The 21444-nt window shown below is 40.8% G+C and overlaps 1 protein-coding gene across 2 annotated transcripts in view; it reads left to right on the forward strand.

The window, feature by feature from the left end:
• Gnb1 (G protein subunit beta 1) overlaps window positions 1-21444 on the forward strand; it is a 64882-nt gene that overhangs the window by 39147 nt on the left and 4291 nt on the right. For both annotated transcript variants that reach the window (XM_036178384.1, XM_036178385.1), the window contains 6 exons: window positions 4133-4171; window positions 5733-5839; window positions 11423-11486; window positions 13768-13930; window positions 17595-17661; window positions 19710-19911. In XM_036178384.1, the coding sequence (XP_036034277.1) occupies window positions 4133-4171; window positions 5733-5839; window positions 11423-11486; window positions 13768-13930; window positions 17595-17661; window positions 19710-19911 (642 nt within the window). The remainder of the gene's footprint in view (window positions 1-4132; window positions 4172-5732; window positions 5840-11422; window positions 11487-13767; window positions 13931-17594; window positions 17662-19709; window positions 19912-21444) is intronic.

Below are 21444 nucleotides of genomic sequence, written 5' to 3' on the forward strand. Positions count from 1 at the left end.
ACTCATTGTGTTTAACATGCACAGAGTAACTTACTCATGGCCCAAGACTTCCATTGTGGAGAGCACTATCTTTGTCCATTCCTAGTAAAGACACTCCGCTTCAACCCTCATATTGAGTATTATCTTCGCAAGGACTGCGTTGAATTTGGACCTTTGCCTCTCAACCCTGTGCTACTTTTACAATGGATTATTGAGAAGTGAAGACCATTGAGTCTCCAAATGGAAAGGGAGGACTATTTTGTTTTTGACACAGGGTCTCACTATCTTTTTCTAAGAACTGTTTGTTCTTAGATTTGGTTTTCATGTGAAACACCCCCTGTAGTGGTTTGAAAGAAAATGCCCCCAAAGACAGTGGCATTAGTAGGAGGTATATGGCCTTGTTGGAAGAAGTGTGTCACTGTGGGGGTGGACTTTTTTTCTTTTCTTTCTTTTTTTTTGAATGCCTAATGCTGTTTATTAAAGAAGGGAGGAGGTCTTAAATACAGGCTTACAGCACAATGGGGAACCCCGGAGGGCATAATTTCGCTTCCAATGTTTTACAGTCTTGCATCTAAGCTGTTAACGCCCAGTATGCTGGATACACAGACAAGGAGCTTCCCTTAAGCATTCAGGAGGGTGGAATCTCACAGGGAATTAGCATAGGGAGAATATCAAGGTCAAGGTCCTCAAGCAGGGCAACAGTTATCCAAAATGGGAGCCATGGTTCTACAGTTACCCACCTTTTACTAAAAAATGAGCTTCTGACTTAGGTTGCATGGTACGTCAGCAGGTCATCTTACCTGTCATGGAGACACCTGCAGGCCACACAGGCGCGCTCTGTCTTAGGTTGGTGAGTGCCCCCCAGGTATTCATTACCTGTCTCTGAATACTCATTATCATACAGGCTCAATTGGGTGAGAGCTGCAGAGTTAACTGTTGCTAAAGATCTCTAAGTGGCGCTGGGCTTGCAATCTGTGTGTTCGACACAGGAAAGACCAACAGAAGTCTTAACCCACCCATAGCCAGTAGGCTAAAGGCAACTGAGCCATTCCCTTCCTTAAGGAGCCTTACTGCAAGTTGGAGTCCTTGTAAGATAGTATCCAAAAGTAAATGGAACTTGCATTTGTAAATTTATAACTTTCAAAGCCAATCGAAATGTATATAACTATTGATTTAAATTTGTCATGCCCAATAGAATGAAAGATTAACTTGGTAGCTACTTTTGCTGCCAGGGTCTCCACTGTCCTAGCTGTAGTAACCAGTTATGAAATGGCAATCCCAGAAACAGTAGTAGCGGTGGTCGTCACTGTTATAATAGCAACAACGGCAGCAGCAATGTCAAATTCTCTTCTGGAGCATGTGGGCATCCACTGGCATGGACACAATTCCAGGAACACGAACCGCTGAGGCCCATTTTTTCTTGATCCTGGTACAACTTAAGCTAGCAGCTCTGCAAGAACCATAAAGAAAAAACAGGCAGTTCACAAGGAGGAGAACTGATGGTCTCATAATGGCTACATTCAGGTTCACAGATTTTAAGGTATCTTCAAAGGGGGCTAAATGAATTTCAGGAGGCCAAAAAATGTTGCACAGAGCCACTCCTAAGAAGTAGGTATTACTCCAGCTTGAATAGGATTGTGAAAATGAAAATGCTTAGCTGGCATGCTACTGTTAATAAATAGAGGTCAGTGATCTTCAGTGTTATCCTTAATCTCCAAGGTGTCTGGGTGACATGTTCTCATACATACGGGGGTGGGCTTTGAGTTCCCCTATGCTCAAGCTACTCCTAGTGTCACAGTCCATTTCCTGTTGCCATCTGATAAAGATGTAGACAGTGCATGTCTGCCTGCACACTGCCATACTCCCTGCCATGATGATAAAGGACTCAACTTCTGAAACTAAGCCACCATCACAATTAAATGTTTACTTCATAAGAGTTGCCTTGGTCATGGTGTCCCTTCACAGCAATAGAAACTCTAACTAAGACAGCGCCCCCCCCAAAAAAAAAAACCTGTCAGTATTTGTTGATCCTAAGGAAACACAGGCTCTCCAAACAAATGTTTAATTAGAACACACGTACATTAGATACAGAAGAACTTAACTTACTCTAGTAGATGAGCAGCACTTATACACAGTTCAAAATGTACTCACCCAGAGACTGGACTGAGCTGGACCCAGACTTTCTACTTTCAGTGGGAGGTGACAATGCCTGCCTGAGATGGGTCAAGCCTCCTTTGTGGTGGTGCTTTTGCTCTCACACCCAGACAGGACAGGAAATTGACTGATTGGTTGAGTGGACATTTTATTCATATTAGGTCAGTGGTGGCACACACCTTTAATCCCAGTACTCGGGAGGCAGAGGTGCTGGATCTCTGTGAGTTCCAGGACAGCCAATACTGTTACATAGAGAAACTGTCTCGACTATCCCCTTTGCTCCTCCACGCCCCCCCCCAAAAAAAAAGAAAAAGAAAAAAATTATTGTGGCTGGGCATGGTGGCACATGTCTTTAATTCCATCACAGGGGAGGCAGAGGCAGAGGCAGATGAGTCTATAAATTTGAGGCCAGCCTAGTCTACATAGTGAGTTCTAGGCCAGCAGGGGCTAAAGGACTCTATCTCAATTATAATTAATTAATTAATTCTCAGACAAGCAAGATGGCTCATCAAGTAAAAGTACTTGTGCCAACCATTCTTAATGGCTTCTTCATTTCCAGGCCCAAAGACCCGTGTGGTAGAAGGAGAGAACTGGCTCCCACAAGTTGTCCTCTGATCTCTATACAAAATTTGAAAAAAAATTTTTTTTGAAAAATGTTCAAGGTTTTGTCTTAAACAGTTTTGGAACTGCATGGGAGTTTGACCATTTATTGACCAAAGACGGCTAAAATATGATTTGTTTAGGTTTTTCTTCTGTTAGGAGTAGTTGTAGTGTCAGAAACATTCAACCATTTTGGTCTTTAGAAATCAACCAAAGTGAAGCTGCTTAAATTCCATTTTTTTTATTTTTAAAATTCTTATTAGTTTTTTAAACCCAAATCTGTACATATATCAACAAGTATTGGCAGGAAAAACCCTTGATAATAATTTGCTATTCTAAACCCTTTCTGTGCATTTTACTGCAGATTTTTTTTATGTAGAAATACTTGGTTATATAACTGCCTTTTGATTATAAGCAGAATCATTAAGGTTGAATTTTGAACCTAGAAGTCTGTTCATGCAGTGATCATCAGCTCAATACATTTACCATGTCATCAGCTTGTAAATTAAAACTCCTGTGCTTTATCCTTGAACACTAATTTGAGAATATGCTACCTCATTTGAAGAACCTGGACTATTGCCAGCTGCTGCTTTTGAAACAGGTGGTCAGTTTTCTTAGTTGAGGTTATCAGTTCCTTTAAATTATGCCTGTACTTAAGTTTTGAACTTTTAAAAGTGGGGTTGTCTCATTTTCCTTCATAATGAATGTCTTTATATTTATATATGTGTGCTATTTTAAGATTTTTTAAAGGCTTATTTCACTTACTATTGAAAACAGTTTAATATGGTAAAAATTAAAGAAAAATACGATACATTCTTTTGTAAGTTTTAGCTGCATTGGTAGGTTTTATAGTTAGAAAAGATTGCCTACTGCTATTTTGTTACCATTTGGAATTTTATTAACAATTCTAGATCTCCTATTCTTTTCATAGAACTTAAATTTAATTGTTTGGTTTGAAAATAAAGTCCTTGGATAATGCATTCTCAAAGAGAAGTGTTTTGGTCTGGATAGCTAGCTGGTCTTCAGCCTGTTCCTTTCCTTGCAACTCCTCCTGCTCTCAGGTAGGCTGTGGAAAAGACAGAGCAGGTGTGTGTGGCTGTGGGAATGTAGCCTCTGCTCCCAGGGTACTCACTGCTATACAGTCTTCCAGTGTGATATTTCCTGGAATTGCCTATAGTTCCAAGGTCCCTAGAGTTCTGTGGAGTGTGCATGTCTTATGCAGGGTTAGGGATTGTGAATCATTTCTATTATGGCCTGAACAGCTCAGAAGCAGCAATGAACTTGGGAGTATTAGAGAAGAATACTGATCCTGACAGTGGAGGCTTCCTGAAACCTTGGTAGGGAAAGTCGTGAGATTGATAGTGTTAAATGCAACTAATTCCCATTTGTTATTTCATAGGATGCTCGTAAAGCATGTGCAGATGCGACTCTTTCTCAGGTAAGAAACAGTTCCACCTATCAGTCATTCATAATGCACAGTTTGGTGTAGGCATTCATGTGGAACTTCTGGAATGAGCACTCTGTCCTATGGGATGAGGATGTAAAACCACTGCCAAGACTTTTTATTTTGGAAGTTGATTCTGGTGATAGATAGGTATCGAGGACCAGTGAATGTTCTTTAAATGAAAATGAGATCTCTACCATATGACCAATTTATTGCCAGACTCATGTTGAGAAGAATCAAACTGATTTTAAAACATGTACTGGGCTGGTAAGATGACTCAGTGGATCAAAGGTGCCTGCCACAAAGCTTGAAAACCTGAGTTCAATCCCTAGGGTTCGCAGGGTAGAAGGAGGCTCTCACAAGTTGTTCTTTGACCTCTGCACAGGTGTGCCACTCCTATCACAATAAATAAAACCCATTTAAAATACATATATGGCTGCCAACTCTTGTTGTATAGTTCTATTTGCTTTGATAAAACACTTTGGCTAAGAGCAGCCTGGGTACAAAAGATTTATTTTGGCTTACACTTCTAGATTATAATTTATCATTGAGGAAAGTCAGGGCAGGAACAATAGAAGAGTATTGCTTACTGGCCCACTCTCTCAAACAGCCAAGGATAATCTGCTTAGAGGTAGTATTGCTTACAGTGGTCTGGACCCTGGTACATCAATTAACAGTCCAGACAGTGCCCCACAGATATGCCCACAGAGAAATTTGATCTAGGCAATTCTTTAATTGAGGTTCTCTCTTCTAAGGTGACTCTAGGTTGTGTCAGGTTCGCAATAAAGAAGTTACTAGCACAACAGATAGAAATACACCTTCTTCTTGGGAAATTGGTGACTGGTTCTCAGACCTCATAGGTAGACATAGACTTTTTTTTTTAACTGTGTATCCATGACTGTGTTAAAGTATGGTTTGTACATTAGATAAAGGTGGAGATGACTCATAATTTAATAAAGCAATAATAAAATTTTAACTATTCTAGAGTAGTTACATGGCTATACGTACGCTCATGATCTTAAAATATCTTACTGTTTGCACTGGAATGATATGGGATGACACAGTGCCTGCATACTGGATAAAAAGGAGTGGCATAGGTACTGTGGCATGTAGAGAGCATGATGGCTGCAGTATATTGTTACTAGACATGCTGTATGTTTACAGCATGGACTCATTAGACAAAAGGGATTCACACCTCAGGCACTGCAGGATGAACAGTTCAATCGTGCTACTTAAGAGCCATGTGCAGTTTAAAGTTTATGAATTGGCTACTAGAGAGATGGCTCAGCAGTTAAGAGCATTTGTTTCCAACACCCCATGGTGGCTCATAACTCTATAATTCCAAATGCAATGTCTTTTCTGACTTCCTAGGGCTCCTTCATGCACTTGTTGCACACAAGCATTCAGGGACACCCCATACACATAAAATATTTTAATACAGGATTTTCCATTCAATATTTTTTGGTTCTCAGTTGATATTATATGACAGAACCCACAGAATGCAGGTGGAAAGTCTATTTGCTGAAGTTAATCTGCACTAACTTTATATTTTAAGATCACAAACAACATTGATCCAGTGGGAAGAATCCAAATGCGAACCAGAAGAACACTGAGGGGGCATCTGGCCAAGATTTATGCCATGCATTGGGGCACAGACTCAAGGTACAAATGGTCCCTTCCAAAACAGTGGTTGAAATTTTGGTTGAAATGTTGGATTTCTGAAAGATAATGGTTAGAAAGTTGAGTTGGTGCTGGGCGATGGTGCACGTCTTTAATTCCCAGCACTCAGGAGGCAGAACCAAGCAGATCTCTGAGTTCGAGGCCAGCCTGGTCTACAGAGTGAGATCCAGGACAGGCACCAAAAATACACAGAGAAACCCTGTCTCAGGAGGAAAAATAAGTGGAGTTGGTATGGGCACAGTGGCACACACCTTTAATCCCAGTACTCAGGAGGCAGAAGCAGGCAGATCTTTGTGAGTTCTAGGCTAGCCAAGGCTATATAGTGAGATCCCATCTCAGAAGGCGGGGTTGGTAGTGAGTTAGAAAACTCCATTACACCATGGCAGCCAGGTGTAATGTTCACAGGTGCATATTCTTCATTCAAATCTCTATTTAACTGACTGCACTTCTGTTTTTTTCATGTTAGCACCAGCTTTTTCTTCACCCCTCACCTTTTAGATACTGGATCTTTGTTTTCCCAGCTACTTTGTGGGCTGGGTTATAATGCAAGAATTGGGCAACAGAAGGTAAAAGATGCTAAGTTTACAGCAGGAGACTGGTCCCAAAAACTAAATGTGGTCTCCAATGATTTTTTTCATCCTCACTGGAAGCCTTATGGAATGTAAATGAATTGCTATCCTTATCCTTCCACATGGCCCTACCTTCTATTTGTTTATCATTTGAAGAGATACTCCATTTTTGCATTCCTATCTTTTATACGTTGATAACTACCCTTTATTATTGGACCTCTTTCTTTTCCACTTGATGAAACATAATACAACATAGTTCATGTGACTGTAGCAAGCTCTTCCATACACAACAGAACTTTTTGGTTTTTTGAGAAAGGGTTTCGCTGTAACAGCCCTGGCTGTCCTTGAATTTACAGAGATCCACCTGCATCTGCCTCCAACTGCTGAGATTAAAGGTATGCACCACCACTGCCCCGCTCCAACAGAATCTTAACATCCTCTTTTTTTTTTTTTTTTTTCTTCATTTTCTGTTATCAGAGTGAAATTTCCGTTTGGCTTTTCTTTGTGAAATTATCTGCTTTAGGGTATAAATAGCTGGAGAACAAAAGATTCTATCTTTAGTTCTCCTCAGGGTCCCTATACAATTGCTTGTGCAAATGAGCACTTTATGTGATCGTGATCATTTAATGATGGAAGCAGTCCCATCAGAACAGAAAAAGGGGGTGGGGTGTTGCACTCTTGCTCAGAGGGTTCAGTTTCAGTTAGGAGTATGTTTCAGAGATCATGAATGCATTGTGTTGTTGCTGTCAGAATTGTTAAGAGTGGATTTATTGATTGCTTATTTTTTTGCAGTGCTGGGCATTGAACCTAGGGTTTCATGCCTGTTAGGCAATCGTATACCACTGAGGTGCCCAAGAATAGATTTGGGGAGTGGATGTTTGAGACAGGATTTCCCCTTGTCACAGCCTTGACTGTCCTGGAACTTGTTCCGTAGACCATGCTGGTCTCAGACTCAGGTATGCCTGCTTCTGCTTCCCAAGTGCTGGGATTAAAGGCATGGGCCACCACCACTAGGCTACCAAGAAAATAGATCTTTGCTACCAAGAAAATAGATCTTAAATATTCCTACCACAAAAAGATTCTAAACATGTGAGTTAATGACTATGTTAATTCATTTAGTTCAATCATTCTGTAATGTAAACATTAAGCAATTTATATAGTTCATAATTATTGTCAATTAAAAACAAAGATCATTCAAAATAATTAAAATAAGAAAATGGTTAAATTCAAAGTTACCCTTTAAATATGTATAAAATTAAGTATGAAATGAAAGAAAATATTCTTACTGATCCATCCATCAGAGACTGCATTATCAAAGATAAGTGGTACCAGATAACTTTTCTTCTATGTGTAAGAACATTACAATAGCTGTGCATTAGTCAATAGCCCTGGACCTGGACTGGGAATCAAATGCTGGGTTCTGGCCTCTTGAAGTACTATGTCATCCTTCATCAGTTAAGCTCTAAATGAGTTGTCTGGAAAGTTAAGTATGTGCTGTAGGTAGATGTATTCAAAAATCTGAGAACAGGTGTGTGGCCTGAGTAGTAAAGGGTAGTTAGGGTGAGATACAAAGCCTTATAATCCATTTAGTCTTAAGCATAAGTTTGCCTTGAAACCCATGGGTTAGAAGGAAGATGTGTGTATCAACAGGACACCAGGTCCTGATATTGTAAACAAGGAAGGCTCATGGGTGATTTTTATTTTATTCTCTTTCTTGGGCAGTATGTAGGGAACATGACATGTGTTTGTTTTACTATTGTTCTTTGAACTGGACAACATAACCCTGAGGCTCTCAAGAACAATCAGTCAATAAACTGGAGCTGTTAAGCTGACAGAGTACTTGCCTAGAATGCACTTGACCTGGGATATTGCTAGTATTGTGTCACTAGGGGGTTAGGGGGAGGTGGTATGCCTATAATCCCAGAACTCAGGAAGTGCAGTAAGGGGGATCACAGAAGCTCAAGATCAATCTCAGCTGCACAGTGATTTCTGGGCTAGCTTGAGGCTGCATGAAACCCTGTCTCAAAAAGCAAATAAGGTACTTTCACCTTATTACAGCATAAGGGCCCTCTGCTGCTCTATTTCTGCCTGGTCTTTTTGAGGCTCTGAGAAACGGTATTAAGAGACATCTATAGTAGCTCATCCTCCAAATTAAGGGGTCACCTTCAGAGAGCTCAATAATTGCTGACTCATTGAAGAATTAAGAATGCTAAGCTGTGAGCTGATCCTCCAGAAGGTGAAAGAAGACACACATTCTAATCTCAGGTCATGTAACTTGGAGGAACAAACACAGTTCATTGTGCTGTCTGAAGTCTTTCCCATTCTGATCTCTAGTAGAGATTGAAACTGGGAACCAGCCAAGTAACCGAAAGTGGCAATCACATCCAAACCCTCACATCTTTAGTTACTCAGAAGGACCCAGCCAAAGAGACTTCACCAGGCTCTGGGAAGGAGAGAGGGGCACAAAAACCCACAGGACTGAAAAAGCATCTCGAATATTATTACAAGTTGAATTTTAGGGCCAGGAAGATGACTCAGCAGGTAAAAGTGTCTGTCAAGCAAGCCTCCATTAAATTGGATCACCTGAGCCAGGTGTGGTAGCATTTGCATGACTTTAATTCCAGCACTCAGGAGGCAGAGGCAAGAGGATCTCTGAGTTCGAGGCCAGTCTGGTCTACAAAGTGAGTTCTTGGACAGCAAGAGCTGTTACACAGAGAAACCCTTTCTCGAACAACCAATAAAATAAAATAATTGATCCCCTGGAACCCCACATGGAGGTAGAAAAGAATTATTTCTTGGTGGTGTCCTCTGACCTCTACATGCCTTCCCCCTCCCCCATCTACCCCTCCCCACATACACACTTGAATCTTAGTATAAATTAATATTCTGATAAACATATTACATACATACATACACACACACATACATATATACATATACACGTCCCTGTTCAGAAGCCGAAGGAAGGAGGTTGGTTGGCCTGCTTGATCACTCTCTGGCTTACTGAACCTGAGATCACTTTATAGTTAGGCCAGTGATCCCAAGGGTTCAAACTCCACTCCACTGCAGCACTGGGGTTACCAATATCTGGCCATGACTAGTTTTTACATCTGTGGTAGGCATCTGGTCTTCAAGCTTGTCCTGCAAGTATTCTTACCTATGGAGACATCTTTCCACTGCACACATGTATAAAATCAAATTGCCAATTACCACAATGAACAAGGGTGTAGTCATAAACTGCAGCTTTGAGCCATATAAAAAAATTCTTGTCAACAACTTTTTTCTTTCCTTTTTGGTAGTTTTAATATGCAGCCCTGGCTAGTCTGAAACTCATTATGTAGATCGGGTTGCTCTTGAACTCACAGCAATCTACCTGCCTCTACCTCTGAAGAACTGGGATTAAAGGCATTTAACCATCACACCCAGCTCAATAACCTTTTACAATAAAGGGAAAAGAAATTATGAAGATGATGTAAGGGGGAGGGAGAATACATATCCAAAACACCTCCCTATATAGCTATTTTGGATTTTAAAACACAACCACGTTGTGTTTTAAGACGTTCCCAGAATTGCTCTCACCCAGATTGCTTTTTACAGTATCCTGCCTTAATTCTGCAAATGCAGAGAACAGATTCCAAACTTAGCACAGTTGCCCTGAGCCAGGACAGAGTCACAAGCAATTCATAATTAATTCATGATAGTTGGTAGTCTCTTTTGCCTGACCATGTACAATTCTGTCATTTGTCATCTTACTACTGTGAAGGTGGAGACTCCTTAGTTTTATAGAGACTAGCATTCTAATTTAATCTCAGTTGGGAAGTTTTCTGATGTTTGTTTGTTTGTTTGTTTGTTTGTTTGTTTTTCCTTGGCTTTGGGGGATAGAATCTGGGCCTCAAACTTGTTACATAGTCAAGCCTGGCCTTGAACTCTCATCACAGTGTCTCTACTTCCCACATTCTTGGATTACAATGTACACTACCATCCCAGGTCATGCAGTTTATTCCAGTTTGCTTTCTATGAGTACTATTAAACAGCGTGAGCAGAAGCAACTTGGGGAAAATTTTATTTCAGCTTGTAGTTGTAGTCCAATCATGAAAGGAAGTCAAGGCAGAAAACTAAAAACAAGAACTGAAGCAGAGGCCACAAAGGACTTACTTAGCCTGCTTTTTTATACCATTCAGGACCACCTGCCCACGCATGGCACTGCCCAGTTATTTTTGTTTGTGTATGTGTTTGTTTTTGTTTATTTGTTTGTTTGTTGTTGTTTTGAGACAGGGTTTCTCTGTGTAGCTTTGCAACTTTCCCGGAACTCACTTGGTAGCCCAGGCTGGCCTTGAACTCACAGCGATCCACCTTCCTCTGCCTCCCAAGTGTTGGGATTAAAGGCGTGCGCTGCCGCCGCCGCCGCCGCCGCCGCCGCCGCCGCCGCCGCCGCCGCCGCCGCCGCCACCACCACCACCACCACCCCCACCCCACCCCACCCCACCCCGGCTCACCGGTTATTAATCGTGAAAATACCCCACTGGCTTACCTATAGACCAATAGTGTGAAAGCATTTTCTCAAAGTTCCCTCTTCTTTAAATGACTATAATAGATATCAACCACCACCACCCCAAAAAAAAAGCCAGAACAGGGTATTTAAAATGGTTCCTGAATGGGGAGTTATTTCAACCTTTTCCGTAATCAGGTTTCTCTATCAGGTGGAACAAAATGGTATCCTAAATATTTGATGCTACTTAAGGCTCTGGACTAATCTGTATATTTTGTTTAATTTGGAATAAAAAATAAACCTTGCAGAACCAAATAGAGGTCAGTACTACCTCTCAAAGTTAACTGAGAAGCTGGTAGTCTGATCAGCCAGGTGTCACATTGGTCAAACATTTAGATCCTCTTTTTCTTATTATTAAGTGTATTTGATCTTGAGCAAATAAATGTAGTTTCAAAGGTCTAGTTGGACATCACCAAGACTTGTTTGTTTCCTTTATTTTTTCTCCAGGCTCCTTGTCAGCGCCTCTCAGGATGGAAAACTCATCATCTGGGACAGCTATACCACAAACAAGGTGGGTAAGAATGCAAGATTCTTCCTGAGAACACTTAACAGTCTGCTCATGACAACTCAAGTTTTTCTTCAGAATACTGAAATGTAGATTCCATTTGGTTAGTAGTTTGTTTAGTTTATTAAACAAGATATAATCTAAAAGCCACTATACTTTAAATGTTAGTTATGAATTGTCTATGTAGGTCACTGGTAGAGTACTTGTCTGTCAGGTATAATTCCCCGGGTTTGATTCCCAGAACCAGAAAAAATAAGAACAAAGTGTAACCCAGCAAAGTGTGAAGAGTGTAATTCTAGTTACTCAGGAGGATTAGGTAAGCCCAGATGGTCAGACACACCCTAGGTAGCATAATAAGATACTACCAAAACGGTGGGGACAGGAAGGGAAGAAAAACAGAAGATGGAGATACTAGGTAGAATGTTTGCCTGATAGGGACAAATCTCTAGATTAAATCTTCACTTTACTTATATTGAAATAAATTATACTGGGTATGGTGGTGTGTGCATGTAATCTAGCATTTGAGAAATGAAGATAGGATTAACGCATTAAATACATCCTTATCTACATAAATAGACCGTCCTCAAAAAAAAGTATCAACAAAAAAATAGAACCCAATTAAATGCAGTGGTGACCAGTCTGTATTTCCAGCATTTGGAAGAAAGAGACAAGGAATTCCCAAAGCTGGAATTCCCAAAGCTGGCTAGCTAGACTTGTCATATAGATGTGCTCTAGATACAATTGAGAGTCCCTGTCTCAAAGAATAAGGTGGAGAATGGTCAGGAAAGAGTCCTGACATTAATTAGCCTCAGGCCTCCATATCCACCTGCACTGGCATGTGTGTGCACCCACATGTGCGTGCACATACACTTTTTTAAAAAAGTTCTGGGGCTGGAGAGGTGGTGCAGTGGTTACAAGCACTGGCTGTTCTTCCAGAGGATCTGAGTTTGATTCTAAGCACCTCACAGCCATCTGTAACTCCAGTTCAAAGTGGAATGCAGTGTACTCTTCTCGCCTTCCCAGGCACTACACTCACATGGTAAATATATTTAAGCAAATCCTCATACACATAAAATAAAATAAAACCTCAAAAAAATTGAATGCTGCCTTCAGTCCAGGAAAGGTGAATAATCTTGAAGTCAGTTTTGTGTTTTCCTAAGAAATACTAGATACATGTAAAAGATTGCAGAAATTCTAACAGCTCTGTCTAAATGACAAGGTTAATTATGATACCACTGTACAACTTGGTTATTTCAGAGAGAGAGAGTGGGTGTGTGTCTGTGTGTGTCTGTGTGAGTGAGTGTGAGTGTGTATAAGAGAGACAGAATGAATGAATGTGACTATGAATTAGTTACTGTCTCCTAAGCTGACCTTATATTTACAGTTATTGGCCTGCCTCAGACTCTTTAATGCTGAGATTAACATAAATCACCCTGCCTGGCTCTTTTTCTTCTTCCTCCTCCTTCACTCCTTTCCTTCCTTCCTTCCTTCCTTCCTTCTTTCCTTCCTTCCTTCCTTCCCTTTCCTTTCCTTTCCTTTCCTTTCTTCCCTTCCTTCCCTTCCTTTCCTTTCCTTTCCTCTTCCTTCCTTTCCTTTCCTTTCCCCTTCCTTCCTTCCTTCCTTCCTTCCTTCCTTCCTTCCTTCCCTTCCCTTTCCTTTCCTTTCCTTTCCTTCCTTTCCCTTCCTTTCCTTCCTTTCCTTTTCCTTCCTTCCTTCCTTCCTTCCTTCCTTCCTTTTTTAAGCTCATGGCCGTTTTGATGGAATTAAAGGAAGAACTAAGTAAATCCTTAAAAATCTTACTAACTTCCTTCTCTCCTTAAATCATTAAAAGTTCAAATGTAATGTGCTTTTTCTTTGAGATAATATCTTACTATTTGTAGCCCAAGATGTCCCCAAACTTGTCATCAGGGCTGGTGATACAGAATATGGACTAGTAGACAAGGCTCTGAGTTCAATCCTCAGAACCAAAATGAAAAACAAAACATAAAACCTCTTCCTCTTCCTCTCTTAGCCTTCCAGGTGCTAATCTTACTGGTATATGCCATCACACCCATCTACTCATTAATTTATTTTGTTGTTCTATTTTACTTATTTTTGAGAAAGTCTCACTATGTAGTCCTAGCTGGTCTGGAAGTCAGTATGTAGACTAGGCTGGCCTCAAACTCAGAGCTCCACCTATCTTTACCTCCTGAATGCTGGGATTAAGAGCATGTATTATCACACCCAGCCATGTAGTTATATTTTCTTTAACTTAATAGCGTTATCTGTCTGTGTTCTTGTTATTTAGGTTCATGCCATCCCTCTGCGCTCTTCTTGGGTCATGACTTGTGCATATGCTCCTTCTGGGAATTATGTGGCCTGTGGTGGCCTGGATAACATCTGCTCCATTTACAATCTGAAAACCCGTGAAGGGAATGTGCGCGTGAGTCGTGAGCTGGCAGGACATACAGGTACACATCTCAACCTTCCCATAATGTGAGCTGCTTATAGGGTGTGTTTAGTGTTTCTTTGATTTGTTGATTGTGATTCAAGTAAAAGTTATGGTAAGAGCTGGAAATTTTCTGAACATAAAGCCAAATCAGGCCCAATATGCCTTAACCTGTAACAAACCTGTAAATTGGTTACTTAAGCCAGTTTCTGAATTCCCAGCTACTGTTTTCTCTTTGAACAGTTAGCCACCATTCTTGTTTATCACTATGATTTATGTTTTAAACTGCCTTCTGTCCTTAGACCTTAACATGAGTAGTCTCCTCTAATTATGTGTTCCTATGCACAGCCTTTTCCGTTTATGGACTTACCGATGTTCTTTTAGAGGAGACAGAAGAGAATTTGTGGTCCATTCAGGTCTTTTGAATGTGATTGGCATTAAAATATTGTGCATATTGTTTTGCCAGGAATTAGTGCATTTCCAAAGAAGAAAGCCTACTATTATTTTCTTTTTATGGCTATATTTTTTGTTCTCAAAAACCCTATTTCTCGGTGTCTTACTGACAATACACCACTAGGATTCTCTTCACATTTGAGCAAAGGATTGTTCATAATTGACTGTCATGAAGAGCATTTTTTTTTCTTTAAACCCTTACCATTCTGGTAGAAGAGTTAGTTTGACCAGGTAAGTTAGTTATACTGACAGTGTTCATTACTTTGGGGGATGTTTTCTTAATATTCTGGCTTCTTAGATGGAAGCTTAAGCCAACTGGTTTTAGATCTCTTTTTTCTCAAATGTAAGAACTTAAAATGGCAAAATCCCTACAGGTAGACTTCCTGTAAATTTTGATCAATTGTATTTAAATTACTGTTCTAGGGGTTGGGAATGTAGTAGGTAGGTAGAGTACATGTCTAGCATGCACAAATCCCTACGTTACATCTCAGCACCATAAAGTCAGGCACAGACAGTAATGTATTCTTGTAATACCATCACTCATGAAGTGGAGGTAGAAGGATCGAGAATTCACAGTTGGCTACCTGTTTGAGGGCAGTCTGGGCTACATGAAATCCCGTCTCAAAAAAGAAGCATTGTATTTAATTTTCACATTATCTAAAAGAAAAAGCTGGATTTGATGGTGCACGCCTTTAAACCCAGTACTTGGGAGGCAGAGGTAGATTGATCTCTGTGAGTTTGAGTCCAGTTTGGTCTTGTTCAAAGCAAGTTCCAGGGTACCATGCATGTGGAGATCAAGGATAATTCAATGGAGTCAGTTCTCTCCTTCCTTCTCTGTTTGGGTTCTGAAGATCAAACGCAGATGTGACCACAAGTTCCTTTACCCACTGATCCATTCTGCCAGCCTTTGACCTCTATGTGGGTGCATGCGTGCATTCGTTAATTCATGAGGGTATGTAGTTAAGAGAACAACTTGTGGGAAGTTGATTCTTCTATCATGTAGATCCTGTAAATCGAGTTCAGATAGTCAGGCTTGGCAAAAAGCACCTGTACACAGTGATCCATCTTACTGGCTCTTGACCTTTATTTCTGAAGGATATTTTTGCTAGACATAAAGAATTTTGGGTTGACTTTGAACTTAATGTGTATGAGTGGTTTTCCCTGCGTGTATGTTGGTGTCCTCCACGTGCATGGCTGGTGCCCACAAAGACCGAGAGAAGATGTTTGATCTCTCCTGGAATTGGAGTTACAGATACTTATGAGCCACTGTATTGGTGCTAGGAATTGATCCTGAGTCCCCTGGGAAAGTAGCCAGCATTCAAAACAAAACAACAACACAAGCAACACAAAACACATTAAAGGTGTATCTTTGATTTTAAGCAGTTTGTGATGTGCCTGGATATGTGACTTTCTTTGTATTCATTGTTATTTGGCATTTGGAACCCAAAAAGTTTTGCTTTTTGCTAACTTGAGAATTTGAACCATGTCTTCAAATTCCCTGGTTTCTATGGCTTTAAGAGGTAAGTTTCTTCAGTTTCCATTTCATGCTGGTCAGACATGGAAGGATGGTCAGCATAAACTTGTGTCACATGCTCTCTTAAATTTCAGAATTCCTCTTTGTTTCTATTTTTAAAGATTCTCTCTACACACGCACACACACGCTTTCTTTTTATTTATATCAAGGTTATTTCTTGTATTTCTAAATAGTTACAAATATTAAATTTTTTTTTAATTTACAGGTATAATACATATTCTAAATTGTTTTATTGAAAACAATTAGCCAGGCATGGTGATGCATATCTTTATTCCTATCACTCAGGAGGCAGAAGCAGGCAGATCTCTGAGTTGGAGATGAGTCAGGGCTACAAAGAGAAACCCTGTGTCAAAAAAATAAGTAATTATGAACGTACATGCATGTGTGTATACACCCACAGATAAATAGCAATATATATTTGAAGGTTAATTTATCACCTGAATACTATTTTTGAGCAGACTGGAACTAAGACACAGATTGGTCTCAATGCTAATCCCTGGGAACTGATAAAGAGAGGGTGGAAACCAGGGTTCAAAGTGGCCTCTTTTGATAACTTTAGTAACTGTATCCTTTGCTGGAATATTATGGTCAAGAGGGCCACAGTTTGCCCTCCTGGTGAAGCATGGCATTGCTATTCGGTATTAGAAACTGGTAGAGTGAGTGACTAAAACACTTTATCGGTATAATTTCCTCATCTAATGAGAAGTTGAATATTTTACATTATTTATAACACAGTGATACCCCCACCCCTTCCCAGGTACTAGTGACCTTAGATAACAGAAGGAAAGATTCTGTCTCCCTGTTACATTTTCTCTGAAAGTCACAATTGGACAGTTGATAACTTACTTCTGTTTTCATCGTTTTGGTGTCCCACTCCCACTGTCTTGTCATAATCACAGACCGAAACAAAGCCCAGGTGCTTGTTCCTCAGCTTCCTCTGTGTCACTCCAGCAGGCATCTATCCACATATCTGGGAAGTTCTCAGTGTTCTGGCTCCTGTTGCATAACTTCATGTAGCCATTTAAAATTTGTTCCTTTGCTTAGCAGATTTCACCACTACTCTCTAGTGAACTTAAGTGACTTTCAGATATCAACCTACTTTATTTTCAGTGACTTATTTTTTTCATCCTTCTCAAAGTATTTATGGTATTTTGAGACAAGGTCTCACTGTCCCCTACACTTTCCACAGCTTCCGGTGAGCAAACTCCAATTCATAGTTTTTGAGAAAGCAAGCCCAGTAATATGCATTCTTTTGGAGCCTTCTCACTGGACATTTCCAGTGTTCTTGCCTTAGGGCTGCCTATTCATCTTTACCTGTTCCTCTTGGTTGGCTTGTAAGCCTTTTCTACCCTAATTTCATTCCTGTCTCTCTTCTGTTGAGCTCTATACTCCTTTTCTCCCAGTTGGCAAACAAATGAGTATAAAAGGAAAGGGACTCCCTACCTTAAGATAGAAAGGCAGAACCAAGATTCCATAGGCACAGCTTACTATTTTGTATTGTTCAGGGAATGGGTCTGTCTGAAGCATTGTCCCATTGTCCTGGAATTGATTCTGTCTAGCTATAGTTTCACCCACACTGTGATGTCCCAAACAAAACAGAATTTCTCAATACTTTCATTACCATAGTTTTTACATTGAGAAGATCATAAGATTGGGGCTTGCTAGACTTGAGTCTTCATTTGGGTCTGCTCTTTTCCAGGTTATCTGTCCTGTTGCCGGTTCCTGGATGACAATCAGATAGTCACCAGCTCTGGAGACACCACATGGTGAGTACCTGGCAAGGCTGAGAATGAGGCCTGAGATTCACTGTTCTTGTTCACACTAGTCGGGTAAAACTTTTGGGAGATGGTTCTCATCACTGGTTAGGACTATCTTGGGCTGGGCAGTGGTGGTGCATACCTTTATTCCCAGCACTCAGGAGGCAGAGGCAGGTAGATGGATCTCTGTGAGTTTGAGGCTAGCCTGTTCTACAGAGCAAGTTTCAGGACAGCCAAGACTACACAGAGAAAGCCTGTCTCAAAAAAAAAAAAAAAAAAAAAAAAAAAAAAAAGAATATCTTGAATTTCATTATGGCCGGTGATGAAAAACACAAAGAAGCAATGAGTAATTCATTGTACTATCTATAGGTACAGGTTTAGTTTTGCACAAAGAACTAAAATATAAATATTTAGACTTCAGTTGTATATCAGGACCTGCTTTTCTTTTTCCTTTTCTCCATCTATTGTATGGGATGTTTTTAGCTCTGTGGTGTTCTTCTGTTTTACTTTGAATCCAGCTCAATATATAGTGAGCATGAGTACTGCTTTCAAACAGCAGCTCTGTTTTTTGATTTTTTTGTTTGTTTGTTTTTTTGGTTTTTTGAGACAGGGTTTCTCTGTGTAGCTTTGCGCCTTTTTCCTGGAACTCACTTGGTAGCCCAGGCTGGCCTCAAACTCACAGAGATCTGCCTGCCTCTGCCTCCCGGGTGCTGGGATTAAAGGCGTGCGCCACCACCACCTCCCAGCCAGAGTTGTTTGTTTACTAATAGATGGAAACACACTCAAGTTCCCTTTGTTCAATAATAAAATGACCAGATAGTTGTTTTAAGAGAGTAATTCATTGGAAACATGCCTAGATGTCAATAGCAGTAATTTAAAGGTGATTTATTAGAGTGGCTTATAGGCCTGCTAGTCCAGCAGTAGCTGTGTCTCTTGATGAAAATGGCCAACAATCTGGTAGCTATTCAGTCCTTGGAGCTGGATGTCTCAGCTGGTCTTCTGTCTACAGTGGAAACCTGGAATAGGTTTTAATACCAATAAAGGAATGCCTCAGCATCTAGATAGATAAACTCACCAATGAGAGTGAAGACAATCCAGTATAAAGCAAAAGCTTCCTTTTTCCATGTCCTTTTATGTGAGTCTCACCAAAGCTGACCCAGATTTAGCTAAGGTGAGTCTCCCCAGTTCAAATGATCCAATTAAGAAAACCCTTCACAAATGTACCTAGCTGGTTGGGCTTTAGTTGATTCCAAATGTAGTCAGGTTGACAATGATGATTAGTCATCACAAATTTCATGTGTTGACCATTTTCTTGGATGAATGTATAAGGCTTTTGTGTTCCCTGCCTCTTCCTTTCTGTGTCCCTCATGCCTAGTAAAGATAGCCTGTATTGATGATATTGAAATTGGCTGATTGGTTTGGTGTTGCTAGGCTACGCCAGGCTTTCTGGTGAGGTTGACAAGAATTGGCAGTTCACCATAATGTTGCTTCTGCAGGTTGCAGCCAGAAGTAGCACATGGCTGTCACTTTCAGGTCCAACTCCTGCTTCCTGTCAAGCAGGCCCTTGGAATAACGTGTGTATCCATGAAGACCATCTTGGCTTATGACCCCCCTAAGGAAGGGAGTTTGGGCATCACAGTTACTCTGAGCCATTTATTTAACTAACGTTTTTTCCTGGAATGAGGGCATAAAGGAAATACTACAAGTCAAACAGGCTCTTCTCTTTCAGGCCTTAGCACTTTCTGCTGCCCCCACAAACTGCCCATGAATATGTGTATGTGTGATAAACTCACATGCCCTGCAATGAAAGGACAGTAGCCCCTGTGCTGGTGTGAAGTGACCTGGAAACAGCAGTTCTGCTGCATATCCCATATGCTTATCTATTTAGTTGTTTCTTTGCTTTGTTTTTCCTGAATAAAATCTTATTACAGAAGTTAATTTATCTTCACAATGGCACAAGGGTCATCAGTGGTGATCCTGGGTAGTTTGAAGGATATTGTTGTAGGTGGCTGGTGGTCCCAGATGTGTGACTGATACCTTATTGTCATTTGCTCCAGTGCCCTGTGGGACATTGAGACTGGCCAGCAGACAACGACATTTACTGGACACACTGGAGATGTCATGAGCCTGTCTCTCGCTCCTGACACCAGACTGTTTGTCTCTGGTGCTTGTGATGCTTCAGCCAAGCTCTGGGATGTCCGAGAAGGGATGTGCCGGCAGACCTTTACAGGACACGAGTCTGACATCAATGCCATATGTGTGAGTTTAAATTGTATCTGTATCTATATGAGATCTTACCTTTTTAAAATTATTATTAGCTGGGCGGTGGTGGCACACGCCTTTAATCCCAGCACTTGGGAGGTAGAGCCAGGCGGATCTCTGTGAGTTTGAGGCCAGCCTGGGCTACCAAGTGAGTTCCAGGAAAAGGCGCAAAGCTACACAGAGAAACTCTGTCTCGAAAAACCAAAAAAAAAAAAAAAAAAAAAGGTTTGTTTTTTAGGGACTAGAGAGATAGATATCTTAGTTACTTTTCTATTTGTTGCTTTGGTAAAACACCACGATCATGGCTTTTTACAGAAAAAAAAAAAAAGCATTTAATGGAGGCTTGCAATTTCAGAGGGTGAGTCCATGACCATTATGTTGGGGACCATGGTAGTATGCAGGCAAGCATGGTGCTGGAAAAGTAGCTGAGAGTTTACATCCTGAGATACAACCACGAGGTGGAGAGGGAGAGAGAGAAGGCTAACTAGGAATGACTTAGGCTTTTGAAACCTTGAACCTCCAACAATGGCCCCACCTTCCAATCCCTCCCAGACTGGTTCCACCAGTGACCAAGTACTCAAACCTATGCGCCTGTGGGGACCATTCTCATTCCAACCACCACAGATGCCTTAAAAGCAGTTACGAGTGCTGGCTGCTCTTCAGAAGATCTGGGTTTGATTCCTAGCACCCACATGGTAGCTCACAACAATCTGTAACTCAAGTCCCAAGGAATTTTCACCCATGTGATGTACACATAAAAATAAGTGAAATAGGGGTTGGATTTAGCTCAGCGGTAGAGCACTTGCCTAGCAAGCGCAAGGCCCTGGGTTCAGTCCTCCGCTCTGGAAGAAAAAAAAAGTAAGTAAAATAAGTATTTTTAAATGTATGTATGTCAGTATGTGCATTTGTGACTGCAGGTGCCCACAGAGTCCATACAAGGATATTGGATACCCTGGAGCTGGAGTTAATAAGCTGTTAGGAACCACATGATGTGAATACTAGGAACCAGACTTTTGTCCTCAGCAAGAATCAAATGCTCTTAAAGCTATCTCTCTAGTCCCTTCCTTTTTAAAAAACATTTTTTAGGTTTTTGTTTTGTTTTGTTTATTTGGTCAGGTTTTTTTTGTTTTGTTTTGTTTTTTAGTTTGTGTTTATTTTGAGACAAGGTCTAGTAATACAACACAGACTGATCTGGAACTTTAAAGTCCTCCCCAGCCCCGAGATTACAGGGCTTTGCTACCATACCTGGTTTGTCCTTTGCTTTGCAAATACAACCAGAGTCACAGACCAAATTGAAGCACTGACTTGACCTCTAGAGGCCAGCTGAATTCTGTGCTGTGCATTGTTTCAGACATTGATGATCTACTGGGTGCTAGCTCTGCTCCTTTCCTTAGAGTGAGTGTTAGTTTAGAGCCTGAATACATGAGTATATCCTCTGCTAGCCAGGGGTTGGCAAATTGAAAGCCTGCTTTCTTGCTAGCACCTCCTCAAGGGATGAGTCTGGTTAGCTGGAACAGGGATTTGTTCCTT

Source organism: Onychomys torridus, chromosome 2 (genome assembly GCF_903995425.1).
Source record: "Onychomys torridus chromosome 2, mOncTor1.1, whole genome shotgun sequence".
In the NCBI taxonomy this organism is placed as follows: Eukaryota; Metazoa; Chordata; class Mammalia; order Rodentia; family Cricetidae; genus Onychomys; species Onychomys torridus.